At 44.9% G+C, this 16,693-nt stretch overlaps 1 protein-coding gene across 8 annotated transcripts in view; it reads right to left on the reverse strand.

Moving 5' to 3' along the window:
• SULF1 (sulfatase 1) overlaps positions 1–16,693 on the reverse strand; it is a 176,470-nt gene that overhangs the window by 16,961 nt on the left and 142,816 nt on the right. For 7 of the 8 annotated variants that reach the window (XM_082721184.1, XM_082721181.1, XM_082721179.1 and 4 more), the window contains 9 exons: positions 13,641–13,857; positions 11,481–11,727; positions 9,539–9,635; positions 8,917–9,011; positions 8,268–8,333; positions 7,209–7,381; positions 3,372–3,514; positions 3,155–3,278; positions 1,283–1,316 (listed from right to left, as the gene is read on the reverse strand). In XM_082721184.1, coding sequence (XP_082577310.1) covers positions 1,283–1,316; positions 3,155–3,278; positions 3,372–3,514; positions 7,209–7,381; positions 8,268–8,333; positions 8,917–9,011; positions 9,539–9,635; positions 11,481–11,727; positions 13,641–13,857 — 1,196 coding nt within the window. The remainder of the gene's footprint in view (positions 1–1,282; positions 1,317–3,154; positions 3,279–3,371; positions 3,515–7,208; positions 7,382–8,267; positions 8,334–8,916; positions 9,012–9,538; positions 9,636–11,480; positions 11,728–13,640; positions 13,858–16,693) is intronic. The other variant, XM_082721185.1, reaches the window with a different exon arrangement.

Below are 16,693 nucleotides of genomic sequence, written 5' to 3' on the forward strand. Positions count from 1 at the left end.
GAGTGCCTGGGTGCGGGCTATTACCTCGTCAGCCCGTGTCTCGGGTGAGACCAGCTTAAGAGTGGGCTCTTTTGCTCTGTCCTACGTGTGCTGGGGGTGATGTGGGGGCCGGGGGGGGGTGCAGAGCCAGGTAAGGAAAGAAGACAGGAGAGAAGACAAAAAGAAGAGATACATACAGTTATTAAGGATCCTTGAAAGCCCAGCTTCCTTTGTTTTGTTAGTTGTTTACATCTCCCTTCCCCTCACCCCCTCATCTTTCCTGTTGTTTAGTTTCTGGTGAGGCCAGTGAGCTGCCCTGGAAAAAGGGGAATCTGAGACTATAGCTCGGGAGGCTGGAGGGGAGGCGGTGGGGCAGATCGGGTGCCCTGGCATGGGTCCAAGGAGGTTCATGTTCCTTTGACGGATTCATCGTGCCTCAGTTTCCCCACTCTAGAGGTGGTAAGGTCAGTCCCCTCCTGCCTCACATGGCACGTTTCTGACAAACCCACTCGAGATCTACGCTCAGAATGGAAAATTATCAAGAGCCAACGGTGCCAGGTGTATGGGAGCCCCCTCCAGAACACGATGAGTTAAGAAGGATGTGTGGGCGGGTCAGAGGGAACAAGATGGCTGGGCTGAGGCCCATTTATGAAGTTTGGGTGCGTCAGGCATTACCATCTCTGTGCTAATGCGGAGGCCTCTTGGTCCCTGACCCTAGTGCCTTCTCCTCACTCACCACCAGCAGAGCCTTCCGGATCGTAACACTGATGCTTTTCACCACCCAAGTTAATTAAGGCCTCTTAGCAAGGAAGTTCTTTCGATTTCCTCCAACTTCAGCTTCAGAATGCTCTAGAAATTCCCATCACTCCTTCTGGGTCTTTGACATTATATTTCATAAAAATCTCAAACTACTTTCCATGAAGCCTCTCCAGCAAATCCACATGTGAGCCCCACAAGGGAAATCATTCTCCCAACTCCTCCCCAGGGTTCCCAAAGATCATTCTGGTTTGTTTGTTTGTTTTCCCCTTTCACATCATTCCATGCTTAAAAGCATCATCTAATGAGCAAACGCATATGGAGGCAAGGCTCTGAGAGACACCCCACGGTGACAGTCAGCTGATTAAAAGCAAAATGACAGATCTGCAACCAATGACACAATCTGGTGGCGAATGTTATTAGCATGTGCACGCACCCCACACTATGCTCTGTGCCACACAGTGAGAAACGGAAATTAGTTGAAATGGCTGGATCATGCAATTATTGGGAAAAGAAGCTGCGGGGGAGAATAAAAAAGGGTGAATACCTGTGCAGGCCATAGCTTCCTCCATCTTTATTTCCTGACATAGGAAAATACAAGAGTAATTTACGTTAGCTTTAGAACTCTTAACACCATTCACTACGTAGTTTCCCATGCACAACATCTAAATCCTAGAAAGAAACAGATTGTGTTAAATGCAGACAGGGCTGGAGTCCCACAGGACTTTTCTAGAGACGGGTTCAAAATGAGGCTTGAGGGCTCTGAGATAAAAATGCAGAGGAGTTCATTTGAGACATGAAAGAAATGGGAAGGAAGGAGAGCCCATTTAAGAGCAGGAAGAGAAGTCCTTCCAGTCTCAGTAAAATCCTGGTTATTTTGAGACAAAACACTTGAAAAAAAAAAAGGGGGGGCCAATGGTCATCTCTCTGAGGAAATGTCTAGAAGGTGGAGAGGACTACTTTGGGCCAAACAGCCCTCAGGGGCTCCCCCCGGGTGTGTCATCCCATCAAGGGACTGTCAGACTTCTCTGGGCAGTTATGTCACCACCTGTAAGAGAGCTAGGTCTTTTGGGGGAGAAATGTTTGGGTGTCATATTTCTAATGCTTCTAAAACTGCTTTAATTTCTAGGCCTTATTGGGCTTTTTACCTCCCCTCTCCTCTTCTTGGTGTATGAAAGGCTAAGATTTGAGGAAAAGCTCAGAGAAGCAAGGATATCTGGAAAGATTTGAGCTCAGTGGGTTCGTGACCAAAAGACTTCTTTTGCAAATCAGGATTGCCCTTTTCTGCTGGCCATTCATCTGAGTAAGGTGTTAATGAAGAAGGATTGGCTGATGGCTGTGAGGTAACCCCCCCTCGCAGGATTTATAATTTCCTAGGAAATTAAGGAATTTAATTTAATTAAGGAATTTCCCTTAGGAAAATTAGGAAATTCCCTTCAAAGCTTGAAAGCCTCAGGACCCTACAATGGTAGAAATGACTGGTGGTGGACATTGATCCTTTGGGGATGGGAACTCCCTCCTTTCTGGTCACATGACCCAGGACTCGCTGTTGCATACAAGGGGTTCCTGCAAAGTGTCCTCCCCTGCTTGGGCACCCTGCACTTTGCCCTTTTGGGGTTGGCGGGCCCTATTGACATGCATGCTCTTGCCAGTGCCAGCTCCTTCTCCTTCCTTCTGTGGACTGCTGGAATTTATAGTTCTACCAGAATTACGAGGAAATCAGTATTCCCATCAACTAGGAAAGGGCGGGGACAGACTGAAACGATCTGCAGCTCTATGAAACAAAGCGATAAGTAAGTTTAACACAGCAGCCCAGAGAGGGGACATCTGGCTGATTCCGCATGGGCCCTCCAACGCTGTTAGAGCCCCAGACAGTGCATTACTCAAGTATCTCTAGTTTCAGAGGGAAAATCCTGGGAAAAGAAATCGAATCCCATGTTCCAGGCAGGGATTCCCCCAGGGCAGCTCCCAGCTGTGGGATAAGCAGAAACAGGGCACTGGGTGTTTCTGTCCAAATTCACCTAAAAATTTGAGGATATCCCAGTTTGCCTTGAGTCTATATTATGCCTGTTGACAGCAAGAACAGATAAATCCCCCAGGCTTTCATCCCACCTGCCCCAGTGGATGCTTCGTTCAGGAGGATTCACTAGGAGAACCAATGTGTGCGAGAAACTAGAATGAAACGCTCACCCAATCTTTGGTGCGATAGCTGTTTCATTAATGCTCTCAGAGGTAAACTTAGAGAACACATTACATTCGGAATTGCCTGGCAAGCCTCCCGTGTAAGTATCCCAAACTCTCTGCGTCTATGCCTGGAGACACTTCACAGGTAGAAAACCCGACAACACAAAGAATTTCCCAGAAAATACAGGAAAAAAAACAAAGCACAAAAAAACACAAAACCTTATTCCCCCCTTACCAACTTCCGGGCCCTTCGGTCTTGGGTTGCACTGCTTGTACCCTTGACAGCTCCTGAGCTCCATGAGTTGTACGTGCAGCTGATTCAAAATACCCCGCTCCACCGTGTGCACGGTGTTGGTGAGCTGCGGACGAAGAGGCCAGGACGGAAGGGGTAAGCTCAGGTTCCAGCTGTTCACCGTCAACAGGTGTCATCCCACGAAAACATACTGACTTACCTGATAAGGATCTGTATTCATATCAAAATACTCCAAAAAGCCAGTGGCGAACTCACAGAAAAGAAAATTATGCGTCTCGTTGACAGTCCGCAAACACCAGTAGGTGTTGTTGTTAGAACTCGTGCAGGCACAGAACGATCCCACTGTTGTAAACACAGAACAGCGAAATGAAAAGAAGGAAACAACAATGAGAAGGGAGCAGGCTAACCGTTCTAACATTTCCTTATCTTTATACTGCAAGGGGCACATTTTCTGTCTTGTCACTACTATGTGGTTGGATGTTAAAAAAAAATTATACTCTACTCCTCCCTAAACAGTTTGCTGTGGGAACAGGTGGAGAATGAGGAAAACAGTGGCCATCTATGATCGTGAATACAGACTTCAGGCCACCGTGAAGTTTCCGGCACGTTCATTTGCCTCCCACCATCAGGCAGTAGTTTCTGAAGTAAGGGTGAGTGAGTGGAGAATGGGAAGGAAATGATCAGAACTTGTATTATGGTTATTTTGATCTTTTCTTAAAAAAGGAAAAAAAATAGTTACATAGTACAGAGAAGGACGCTGTGCCCTTGCTTGTTCTCTGCGTCATGGTCACACTCACAAATGGTACGCAGAAAGGGGATTATTCTGATCATTGTAGACAACTTTTTTTTTTTTTGAAGATTTATTTATTTGGGAGAGAGCATACACGCACGCATGCATGGGGGGAGGGGCAGAGGGAGAGAGAGAGAATCTCAAGCAGATTCCCAGCTCGGTGCAGACCCCAATTTGGGGCGCAGTCTCATGACCCTGAGATCATGACCTGAGCGGAAACCAAGAGTGGGGTGCTTAACCCCACCCAGGTGTCCCAACAATTTTTACTATGAAATGGGCGGGCTATGACTATGAACACGTTTCGTACCACGCAGAGGTTCACTGGTGGAAAGTATACAAAACAGATGTCAAATTAAAACAAAACAAAACAAACTACCTGGTCTTCTTTTATAGAAAGGCAGTTTCCAAATTTGTTGATCTTTCTTGCAATGATAATTGCATTTTAAAAGTGTGCTGTCCAGCAAGATTTTTTTTAAAACAATTGGGATAGGTACACTTAATGAGCATTCACTGTCCATTATGTACTTTGCATGTATTAACTCATTTAATCTTTTTTTTAAAGATTTATTTATTTATTTGAGGGCGAGAGTGAGCATGAGAGGGAGGAGGGTCAGAGGGAGAAGCAGACTCCTTGACGAGCAAGCAGACCTATAAGGGACTCGATCTCAGGACACTGGGATCATGACCTGAGTTAAAGGCAGATGCTTAACTGACTGAGCCACGCAGGTGTCCCTAGAGGGGATACTCCTACGACTACATACTGCTTAACCCCCATCCAGTTTTTTTTTTTTTTTTTTAAGATTTTATTTATTTGAGAAAGAGAGAGGGAGAAGCAGACTTCCTGCTGAGCAGAGAGCCTGACCTGGGGCCCCATCCCAGGACTCTGGGATCACAACCTGAACTGAAGGCAGATGCTTAACCAATTGAGCCACTCAGACGCCTCCCCCCTCTCCCCAACCAGCAACCAATATTAAACACACTCAAGCTGAAAAAGAGGTTTTTAACAATGGATGAGAAATGATTTTTTCCCCAATTTTATTTTAATAGACTTTTTAGGGCATAAAAAGGTTCACAACAAAACTGAGCAGAAGGCAGAGAATTTCTGGAGAGAACCCCATACCCATGATGCTCAACCTTCCCCACCGGCCACATCCCTCATGACAGTGGCGCATCTGTGACAACAGATGAACCGACATTGACACGTCATCACCCAAGGTCCATAGTCTGCATTAGGGTTCGCTCTTGGTGCTGTGTGTTCTATGGGCTTTGACAAATGTATAACGCCGTGTACCCACTAGTCTAGTGTCACACAAAGCAGTTTCCCTGCCCTAAATGTCCCCATTGCTCCTTGCCTATTCATTTATTCATCCTCGCCCCGCAGAAACGATTTTTCAGGCTGCTGTGCCTCTGGTGCCCCGGCCCGGATCTTGGTGGAGGACGGACCCCTGAAACCTGAATGACCCTCAGAGATCCTCATGCCCCAGTTTAGGGAATGAGATTAAACATTAAATGCTATGAGTCTAAGACTTCACTTGGCCTCAATGTGGCTGGAAATGAAAATGCAAACTTAGACACTGAAATCAAAAAGCATCAAAATGGAAAGATAAAACAGAAATCCTCAGAGATAGGACTGAAATCCCCAAGAATCATCTGGGGTTCCTGGGGTCTCCAAATCCTACTTTGAGAAATATTGACCCAGGTGGTCTCCTGGGCTCTTTTCAAGGAGAAGGTCTGCAGTGTTAGCTACTTCCTGGGATGGTAAGACTTCAATCAGATGATATGTCACAAAAATTGAGGGCACTATTTCTAGATGACCTCTGTTAATACTGTGCATAGGCCACTAAAGCACTGTAAGTGTGAATTTTAAAAGTTTACAGTCGATGGGGCACCTGGGTAACTCAGTTGGTTAAGTGTCCAGCTCTTGATTTTGGTTCAGGTCAAGATCTCAGGGTCGTGAGATTGAGTCCCGCATTGCCTCTGTGTTGGGGGAGGAGCCTGTTTAAGATTCTCTCTCTTCCTCTCCCTCTGCCCTCCTACTCCTCACCCCTGCTTTTGTGCCCTCTCTCCAAAAAAAAAAAAAAAAAAAGTGCACATTGCTATTAGTCATATCATCAGCAATTCCATGTAAAACCATATATTTTCTAAAGTCCCTATTCTTCTGTGGGCATAGTGTTAGGTACTAAAGAGGACTGAGATTTCGAATACAGACCCTGCATTGAAGGGGTTTTCCCTTCCTTTTATTACACTTAGAACATGACATGAAATAAAGCAGAAATAAAATGTATTCAAGGCAAGACTCCATCCACTTAGCTATTTGGTAACAGATAAGACTAAACCCAGCCTTACCGGGTAGGAGCTCTGCCTGGAGTGGGCCGTATGTGAAATAACACCATCAGGAGACACACCCAGGGAGAGCATGGTATTTTCAAATAAAATATGGAAACTGATTTCCAAAGAAAATAGTAATTTTCGGCAAGATCATTCTAGTTGCCGGTACAGAACACAATATGATGGTCTCCTCTTAAATCATTCTAGATCCCCGATTTCAGGCTGCTGAAGCCCTCATCTTAGTAACTGTCATGTGAGTCGGTGTCTCTGCACATGGCGGCAGTTAGCAGCAACTCAGATAGGGTGATGGATGTGAACTGAACTTACTGTGGTCATACACAGAAGTCAGGTCATTATGCCATACACCTTAAACTTGGAAGGTGCTGTGTGTCAATTGGAGCTCAATAAAACTGGGGGAAAGAATGACTTCTTTTCTTTTTCTAAAAGATCTTATTTATTTATTTATTTATTTATTTATTTGACAGAGAGGGAGAGAGAGAGATCACAAGTAGGCAGAGAAAGAAGGAAGCAGACTCCCTGTCAAGCAGAGAGCTCGATGCGGGGGTCGCTCGATTCCAGGACCCTGAGATCATGACCTGAGCTGAAGGCAGAGGCTTAACCCACTGAACCCCCCCCAGGAACCCCAAGAATGACTTTTTAAAAGATTTTATGTATTTATTTAGAGAGCGTGAGTGGGAGGGAGGGGCAGAGGGAGAGGGAGAGTCAGGAGCAGACTCCATGCTGAGTGAGAAGCTCCATGTGGGGCTTGATCTCACGACCCTGAGGTCATGACCGGAGCCAAAACCAAGAGTCAACACTTAACCAATGAAGCCGCCCAGGTGCCACAAAACTGGGGAATATATTTCTAAAAACCAAAAAAAAAAAAAAAACTCGAAACCAAAACCGTGCAACACTTACAGTTCCAAAATGGGGCCGTCTGCCAGTGGTTGTTGTCGTGGGTGAAGCAGGTGAGGCCAGGCAGGCTGCATTCCTCCCCCTTCCTCTGGCGTTTCTTCTCCTTCCTCTCCTTCTTCCTTCTGCGGTTCTCCTTGAAAAGCTGCAGTTTGCTGTCTACTTCCTGAGCAGCTTCCCTGTTCCAGTAGAAGGGATGCGTTGGGGATCAGAAAGCACTTTCCTGACTAAAAATATTATCGTCCTTATGAACCTCACACAAAGAGGCAGACACACAATAATGAATGACTTTTCTTTTTCACAGAGGACCTCGAACTCTAATAGGCAAGAGTGAAGACAAACTCGTTAAGTGACAACTCTCTTAGAATTTTACTGAGCTTGAAAGGATCAACATTTTCTTTCTTATTTACATGGAAACACTGGTGGAAAGGAATGTCAGCATGAATCCATGGACCCCGCTAACCACAGCATTTGGACAAATGGCTTACCTCCATGGGGACTCGGGACTCATTGGCAATAAAGTCCATGGTTAGTGGGATTAGATGGCTTGGAAAGAATTTCCTTTTGCTATTATTTTGCTTTTTTTTTTTCCATAAAGTACTCAACTTTTGTTGAGGCTCAATCCAAAATCCCCTTCACGTGCAAATTTTACTGTTATTTAAAAAAATGTGTATTTCTCCCAACTTTCAGAATTCAGCATGATTGCAGACCACTCTGTGGAACGCACCATCCTATTCAAGACGGTTCCATTTCCCAATCACTATCCAGAGAAAGCAGGGCATAGAATAAAATCCAGGTACCACCCCACAGACGGATGGAAAACACACTCAGAATTAGAGCAGAACTCCTTGTGGTTCCCGCTCAAAGGATTCCGAAAGCATCCCCGTGGTCTCTTGGCAAGGTACGGGCTTTGTTTTCAACTTCTTGGGCTCTATGCCTTCCTGGCTAAATCTGCTTGCTTGCAAGCAGCACTACGTGGAACGTAGGGGCCCCAACTATGTTTCAGAAGTGCCCAGTGGACAGTCCTCCACTCCCAGCAAATGCGGAAAACAGAGACTCACTTACTTGAATGGGTGGAGATGACTCTTCACTTTCTCTTGCTTTTTTATACCTTTCTCTTTATTATAGTAGCTACGGGCAAGAAGATTGAAAAGTGAGTCTTCGTAGTCTCACATTCGATCAGACAGTTCATTTTCTTTTATTTTTAAAGATTTTATTTACTTATTTACTTGAAAGAGAGAGAGAGAGGGAGAGCTGAGCAGGAGGGGGGGGGGCAGAGAGAGAGAGGCAGGCTCCCAGCTGGGTAGGGAGCCCAGCATGAAGGATGATCCTGAGACCCGGGGATCATGACCAGAGCTGAAGACAATTGCTCAATCAACTGAGCCACCCGGGCGTCCCTTAAAAAAGAAAAGAAAAGAAAAGAAAAGAAAAGAAAAGAAAAGAAAAGAAAACAACAACAACAACAAAAGCAGAAGTGAAGTGAAAGAAAGTAGTTACTTTAACGATCTTAGCTTAATAGGGCTTTTTAAAGCTTCGGCTTAGGTTTATGACATATTTCATTTAACCTAAGGAGTTTAGGTCATTACAGTGTATGGTAACAAATTCAATTTATTAAGCTTTCTATTGGCGTAAGAGAGAAATAAGCCCAGTTCTTATCCCGGGAGCTTGTGGAAACAGAAGTTTGGAAGCAAGACCGCCAGGAGTCCGCACTCACCTCTGTTTACTACAGGCACATTCCTCTGGTTTTCTCCTTTTTAGGTGTCCTCTCACTTCTCTTAAATTCTTAATTTTGTCTTGCAAGGCTTCAATCTGGAAGACACGTATTTGAACAATGACATCTGAAGATCAGGATTTCGTGTGCCGAGTGCCCCTCTTTTCACCTCGTCTTTTGTGTTCCATCATTCCGGCTATCCCCTGAGATGGTAATTAGCTTGGACACAAACTGGGCACAGAGCATGTCTACCACGACGTTCCCGCCGGTCATGATGATCATGACCCGATGATGTTCCGGTCCTCCCGCTCATGCTCCCGCTGAGACAAACATCAGCAGGTGCCTTGCTTACGACTGGATCATTTCCCCGAGGAGATTTCCACAGGTCCTCCAGCCAATCCCCATGGTTTTCTCACTCCCTATTTTGTTTTCAGAGAGGATGATCACTCTCTCTCCAGGGAAAGATAAATACGTTGCTACGCTATTTTTCACGTTGATGTCATTGTAAAAAAAATAATAAATACAATAAATGAAGTGGACACACATCGCGCCCTCCCGGCCACCCTGGAGCTGGCCAGCCGGGTTTGCCTTTGGACTACACCTTCCAATCACAGCCGTGGCTAACCTCTTTATCAATGTACGCCTTGTGGTCCTTCCAGGCTCTGGCCGATTGATACAGTTCTCTCTCACAGTGGATTGTATCATTTGGGAGAATAAAGCACCTGCAAAAACAAACAAACCCAGAACATTAGAAATAGGTTTATAAGCTAATCTGCATTAAAAAAAAAAAAAAAACCATTAGAAATAGCAAAGGGAACAACATTGTCTTCTAAACTCTTAATTTGGAGGCAAGCAGTAGTTTGAAGCTGAGCCCTAGGCAAGGATATGTGGGAATGTCTCCTGGACATCCGGGTGCAGAAAGGATGGTGTCAGAGACCCTTACTGAGATCCCCTTTTACAGCAACATTCAATATTCATATCCGCAAGAACAGCGACCACCGGAAAAGTCCAGATTTGAAAGCCTTGTCAACTACATAGGAGACATGGAGGTTTCCACGGTTACAATGGAAGCAAGTTGTCTGACTGAAGAAATGCAGAGTTAGAAAGGGGTTATTATCCTATTCATTTTGTTACAAAGACTCTGCCTCAAGTACCCCATTCAGTTCGAAGCAAAGAAATACCCCTACGTCATAGAAATATTGGGATAGGGGGTTGATCGGTACTGAAAGAGAAACAAATCCTGGTCTGAATCTCCTAGCATGTAATTCTAACAACTACAGTTGACCTTGGAATGACACAGGCTGGAACAGCACAGGTTCACTTAAAGGTGTTTTTTTTTTTTTTTAACGAACACAGTCCAGAGCTGTAAACATATTTTCTCCTCACTCTTCTTTATGATTTTCTTAACAACACTGTTTTCTCTAACTTACACTACTGTAAGAATATCGTATATGATACATATGAAATAAGTGTTAATTGACTGTTTATATCATTGTTAAGGCTTCTGGTCAACCGTAAGCCACTAGCAGTTAAGTTTCTGGGGAGTCAAAAGTTATAAGTGGATTTTCAACTGTGGAATAGGGGAAGGGTCTGTGTCCCCAATCCCTGTCTTGTTCAAGGTCTACTGCACAGGCACGGGAAGACCAGTCCCAAAGATAAAAAATCCTGCCAGAGCTCGTAATACCGGGCCTCCCCAAAGTGATAGAATGAGAAAGAAAAAACCCTGGCTACTAAATTCAGAAAGAAAAATTTTTCTCTCTCATGAGAGTAACGATTCTGGAAGGAAATGGAGAATGAGGTGGTGCATTACAGCTGTGGGGTAATCATCTCTTTCCCTGCCTCCATAACTCCTGAGGCCCTCCTTGCCTTCTGGGATCTGGGATCTGCCCTGGTTAGTTAGGTGTTTCTGCATCTTACCTCCATTCCCACCACATCCCACCTCTCCAGAAGCTTCTCCTGGACTCTCAGTCCCCCTTTGGGGTATGAGTGTACAGCTCCTCTGAGCCTCTACAGTGCCAGTCTTGGTTTCCATCTGTTTCCTAGACTCCCACAAAGGTAACTGTTCAAGGGCAGAGCTCCATGCCTGCTAAGTTAAGATGTGATAGAACTGCTCTGGCTAAATTCCCAGCAGATCAGCCTTCACGTGAAACTGAACCCAAGGCACGTGTCCAAATGTACAACTGTTTGGACACCCCCTTGCTTCTTTAAACTCCAGTTGTTCTGCAGGCCAACCTCTGGACCCTGTACAGCCGAGCAATATCACTTTTTATGAAGAAGCAAAAGAGTGGGGTGCCTGGGTGGCTCAGTGAGTTAAGCCTCTGCCTTCAACTCAGGTCATGATCTCAAGGTCCTGGGATCAAGCCCCGCATCGGGCTCTCTGCTCAGTGGGGAGCCTGCTTCCCCCCACCGCTCTCTGCCTGCCTCTCTGCCTATTTGTGATTTCTCTTTCTGTCAAATAAATAAAAATCTTTAATAATAATAATAAAAAAAAAGAAGCAAAACAGTGATAATGGAGAGGGGAAGATGACTGGGAACTCAGGCCCCGAGAACACCTAAAGCCTTCCTACTTGTGAGTCACTCGGACGGTGGTGGGCAGGCCCAGGGCATTGTCTCTGTCTGCCAGCATTGCGTCCCCGTCGCCGGCAGCCTGGGGACCTCCGGGCCCCCTGTGGCCTTCATCGTGGCGCTTGGCAATGTTTCTGGGTCGCAACACTTGCAATTCCTCTTCTTCCAGGTTTATGTCATATATTTCGCCTTCAAATTCGACGGACAAGGAACGTGTTTGCCGGGTATGGACAAATCTGGGCTTGTACTCTGGAAATAAGGGAATATGCATTAACATGGGTTCTTGTCTGGGCTTGGGCGCTGCATAGCAGTGGATGGACGGCATGCTCCCCTGGCCTTAGCCCTTTGTCCCTCCAGTGGAGAGGGGGGTGCATCTCAGTTCCTTTCCACTCACAACAAGCCGTGAACTTCTGTACTGCGTTTTCAACGTGAACTGCTAAGGCAGTTTGTTTGCATAAATCTATATTCCCAATTATGGTATTAATCATAATACTGACTCTCATTGACTGGGCCTTTGCTATATATTATTCAGTTCATATTTATCTCTAATCCACAATCTTGGAAGACCTGTAGTATTATAATAAATCCTTATATTAAAAAAAAAAAACTTATTAGATTGCCAGAACAGACTCATAAATTTGGTGTGATGATTCTTACGGACGGGAAAACTGAAGCTCTGAATGCTGCTTACATTTTGCAAGGTTATGAAGCCAACAGCGGTGGGAGCCAGGGTTCTAATCTACCGGATTTTAAAGGCCACAGTCTTTCCACAATGCTGGGCTGCTTTTACAAAAGGGTACATGTTCTCGACACCTTCTATTTGTACAAAAAAAAAAAAAAATAGAGAAAAATTGAATTTTGCAAATGCTTTTATCAGGCAGCAGGGCACTGAGTGTGCTCACGAACAACTCCTGTCCTTCAATAGGTGAGATTCTACATGGTTTGAAAGAACGGCCCCGGGCATCTCCACTTGTGTTCAGTGTCGGACAAAATCAGCGTTCGTGGTCACTGCTGTGGAGGCTGCCCCTCCCAGCTTTCCATTTGATATCTTTGTGTAAATTATTAAACCTGGCATTTTCTCTTAAGGAGGAAAAAATATCTCTTAAATCATTCTTAGCCTTTGGGTTAGGGATTCGTTTAAGAATGTGTTGAAAGTTAGGGATATCCAGAAAAATGTGCACATATATACAGAATAGACTTATCATTTTGGATAAAATGTTAGAAGGCTCACAATCCCCTGAAATCCATCTGTGGAGTCCAGGATAAAAAAATCCAGCGCTAAGAGCCTCTATTGTTCTAGTGATTGATTTGATTTCCTAATTTACAATGTGGGGGACACCTGGCTGTCTCAGTCGGTAGAGCACACGACTCTTGATCGTGAGTTCAAACCCCACGTTGTGTGTACAGCCTACTTAAAATAACAACACAGAAAATGTATTTTACTCATTTCCAAACCAGTATAGAAAAGAATTGCCACAGAAATGAGTCACTTTTCCTAATCTGCCACTAGGTGGCACTAGACTCTCATTCTTTTACGGAAGGTGCCAGACTGGGTTTGCACATCTGTATAATCACAGGAATTTCATAGTTGCCTGATAGAATTTTTATAAAGAAAATGCTAGGCAGTGCTTTTCATGCCAAATTTGACTAGTTTGACCCTACCAGTCAACCAGAACAACAACAAAAAAATACTGTCCTGCAAGAGATGTACCTTTAAAAAAAGTATTTATATTTTTCTTATTAAATCTATAAGCAATGAAACCTCGAATTTTTATTTTCCTCCTTTTTTTTTTTTTAAAAGAGCAGCTCAAGGCAGACAAATCAGGACATTAGTTTTCATGTAAACTAAAACTGACCTAAATTATACCCTCTGCTCCTCCCCACACCTGTTACCCCTTTTTAGCTCTTTTAAGTGTGTGCATAGTTTGTGTCTAGTACTTTTACTGAATATATTTTCATTCTATGCTTAAGTTAAAATGTCCACAAACCCCAGATTTCAACTTAGTTTCGCTCTTCTAAACAGAACAATTCTTTGTTTTTGGCCCTAAACCTCTGCATGGATAAGATCTCAAATGTAGAGGGAGCAAGCCTTTCTCGTCTCCCTGTTGTCCATCTGCAGAGCACTCTGCCTTCCCCTGAGAGGGCCCCCGCGCGAAGCTTACTGGGGGTCCCCTGGTTTCTCAGGAACTGCCTTTGACTCTTCCTCTGGCTCCTGCCCCCACGATAGCCGGACTCTCCGCAGCTGCATTCTTTGTCCTTGTCTGGGAAGCCGCGAGCGTAGAGGTTCCGCGTGCTGTGCTGGACCGTGAGCAGGTCCCCGGATCCTTTACACTTGTGAATTCGAAGCTTGCCAGATGTGTCCTCAATGCACTGCCACTTCTGCAAAAGCCAATGTGAAAGCGGGTTACCCATCCCGCTCCAGGTGTTTCTGATTAAGGACGGCTGCCTTAGGTTTGGGGCAGCATGAGAAACCCCCTTAAGGAGAGCCAAGCAAGAAAGGCAAGCTTTTAACTGAGCCTGCCGTTCAGTCCATACCCCCCAACCCCGTGCTCTTAGCTCTTTCTCTCACTGTAGGCAACTGCGGATGACAAGGAAATCACTGGAAATCAGAACCACCTCTGTGACACTAGAGCCAAAAATTGATATATAAATCCCCGGTATCCAGACTAAACAGAGTCTTGAATGAAACATGTAAAAGCCCTTAATTCGCCAAGCCACAGAACCCAGCTGTCAGGGCTGTTTTCGCCAGACCCCTCTTTTCTCTGCAGAAACACACTTGGCTGCTTTGTTCTCGCCCCCGAGTTTCTGTCTCGAACCATGGAAGACAGAGAGGAGTTTAATCAGAGTCTACGCGGAGCAAGCGGACCAGCTTTCACATGGCATGAGTCAGCATGCCAGGTCTTCTCTGGGCCTCTTCTTAGCCTTCTCCAGACCCTGCACGCCCCGCAGAGCGAGCTACTCGGGAGGACACATCGTTCACCTTCCCAAGAGATGGGCATGGGGGAGCTGCCCCAGGGTTTTCTCCTTTGAGCCTTCTACCAACAGGACCTAGCATGGGCTTCAGTGTCCCATTCACCTCCCGCCCATGCTTCTTGAATAGCAATCTGGCGGAAAGAAGAGCGTTCACCTTGGGGGCATTTCATGGGCTCCTCCACATCTTACTTAAAGACTGAATAACCTTCCCTTTCTTTTTCTTTTCCCCCCACTCGCTCCCTCAAATGGTAGTTTGGGAAGAACTCTGACCCTGAATTGAAGCTGACCACGCTAGCACGTAGTGTGCTACGTAGTGTGCACGTAGTGTGCAGAGAACTTCTGTCTCTGGTTTTTGTTCCAGAGAAGAGTATCACCTGTATACAATTACTGATACCTTTCCTTAAATGGACACATTTTTAATCAGTGGCCAAAGCAATAGTACCTGTCAAATTATGCATTTGTTGCGCGAGTTACATATTTTCAATAAATAAAAAAAATCATCCAGTAAAAGATGGTTTTCCCTGCACCACTGTAAGATGATCTCAGCTGATCCCTCCCCCCATCCCAGCCTTGTACCTGTACCATACTTTGGATTATATTTTAATGTCCAAGTGACCTAATGCAAGGTAAAGTTTAGTCAAAGGTCCCAGAGGTCCTGGTGAGCAAATGACCCTTGTGTACAAAATGGGGTTCAACCACTCACAGTGGAGCGAGGTGCAGTTTTGGCTTACTTTCTCTTACTGGAGCCATGTGCCCTCTGTAAGTGTTGAATTACCAGAGCCGCCTTGCGTCTCTACCACAGAGTTCCCAAATCCCTGGTTTATAGGGCTTGCACTGTGATCTTGCTTTACCCCCACACACTCTTGGTGCTACTGCTTTTGGTCATTTCCAGTGACATCAGATGACAATCTTCTTTGAGGCTTGACCAGCATATCCTCAATGTCTATCCCTTCCATCCAGAGAAGCAGGCTCTAGAGACAAAGTGTCTAACCCTATTCACAAAGGTATGAAAAGGCAACACAGACAAGAACAGTCAAGGACCCACTAAGTTAGAGATGATTTAACTGGAAAAAAAAAAAAAAGCAAAGTCAAGTTGATTAGGCACCGGGGAGTTATGTGAGCTCAGTGGTTCTCACGACTGGGCACTGGAGTTTCCAAAGCTCTCCTGGTGAATCCAATGTGCAGTTGGGGTTAAGAACAACTAACTTTGATTTGCATCTGGTCCCTGGAACTTTCTGCAGCTGGGACCAATGGCATGGGCAAAAGAGGTATTTGTGGGTCTAAGCAGCTCAGAAGGATGAGTCTTTGAGAGGGGCGTATGCATATTGCAGTGTGGGTATGCAAAGGAAGTTGTGTCTAGAAAGGTACTGATGTAATTGGATCAGAAGACGACTCCAGCTGCAACAGAGGAACACTACCAGCTTGTCTCTACAGGCAGGACTATGTGCTTTCTGTAAGAGTAACCAGTTTTCCTTACTTTTTCTCCACAGTTAGCTGACAAGTGAGGGAACTTAGTATTTATAAAGGTTGAGCACAAAGCTGTGTGTGGCCTGCGGCAGGGTTCTGTCATTCAACGTGGAGACCAGTGGTTTTCAAGTCTGGCTTTGTAGCCCTTCTAGACACATCCCATGAGTTGGGAGGAGGTGCCGTGAAATTCTCAAAAATAGTTCTCAGGAAAAAAAAAAATAGTTCTCAGAAACTGATACACAGCTCCATGGAGCGGTGTTATAGAATGTGTATCATTCTATATGCTCTATAGAATAGAATAGAATTTCTGCTGACAGCAGAATAATCTGTAAGCTTTCAAAGCTCTAGAAACGTTGGGAATCGGTGGTGCTTCAGTGTCATTCTAGATCTGTATTTGTCCTAAATCCAGATGGTTGAGGACTTGTCCATCAATCTGGGTGATCTCTAACTCAAGCATCCCAAAGCTAAGAGTTTGCTACTTGATGCATATGCTAGCGGAAGCAGTGGCCAGGGGATCCACAATTCAGCCTCGTAACTGCTTAAGAAGTGCTCTATTTTCTACCAGACAGAAAAACACGGTTAACTTTATTCTTGAAAAATAATGTGTCTTCTGTGGCTTGAATTTTTTTCAATTTCAGTATAAACGTTGAATTTTAAAACACGCAACTACAGTGAAAACCCTCCTAGTTTTATAGTCACGATGCATTAAAAAATTCTACATTTTTGGTGTGGCCTGAAGAGCTGAGGGTACAAGTAGATTCTTCTAGAACAGAAA

The sequence above is a fragment of the Mustela nivalis genome (assembly GCF_964662115.1).
Source record: "Mustela nivalis genome assembly, chromosome: 2".
In the NCBI taxonomy this organism is placed as follows: Eukaryota; Metazoa; Chordata; class Mammalia; order Carnivora; family Mustelidae; genus Mustela; species Mustela nivalis.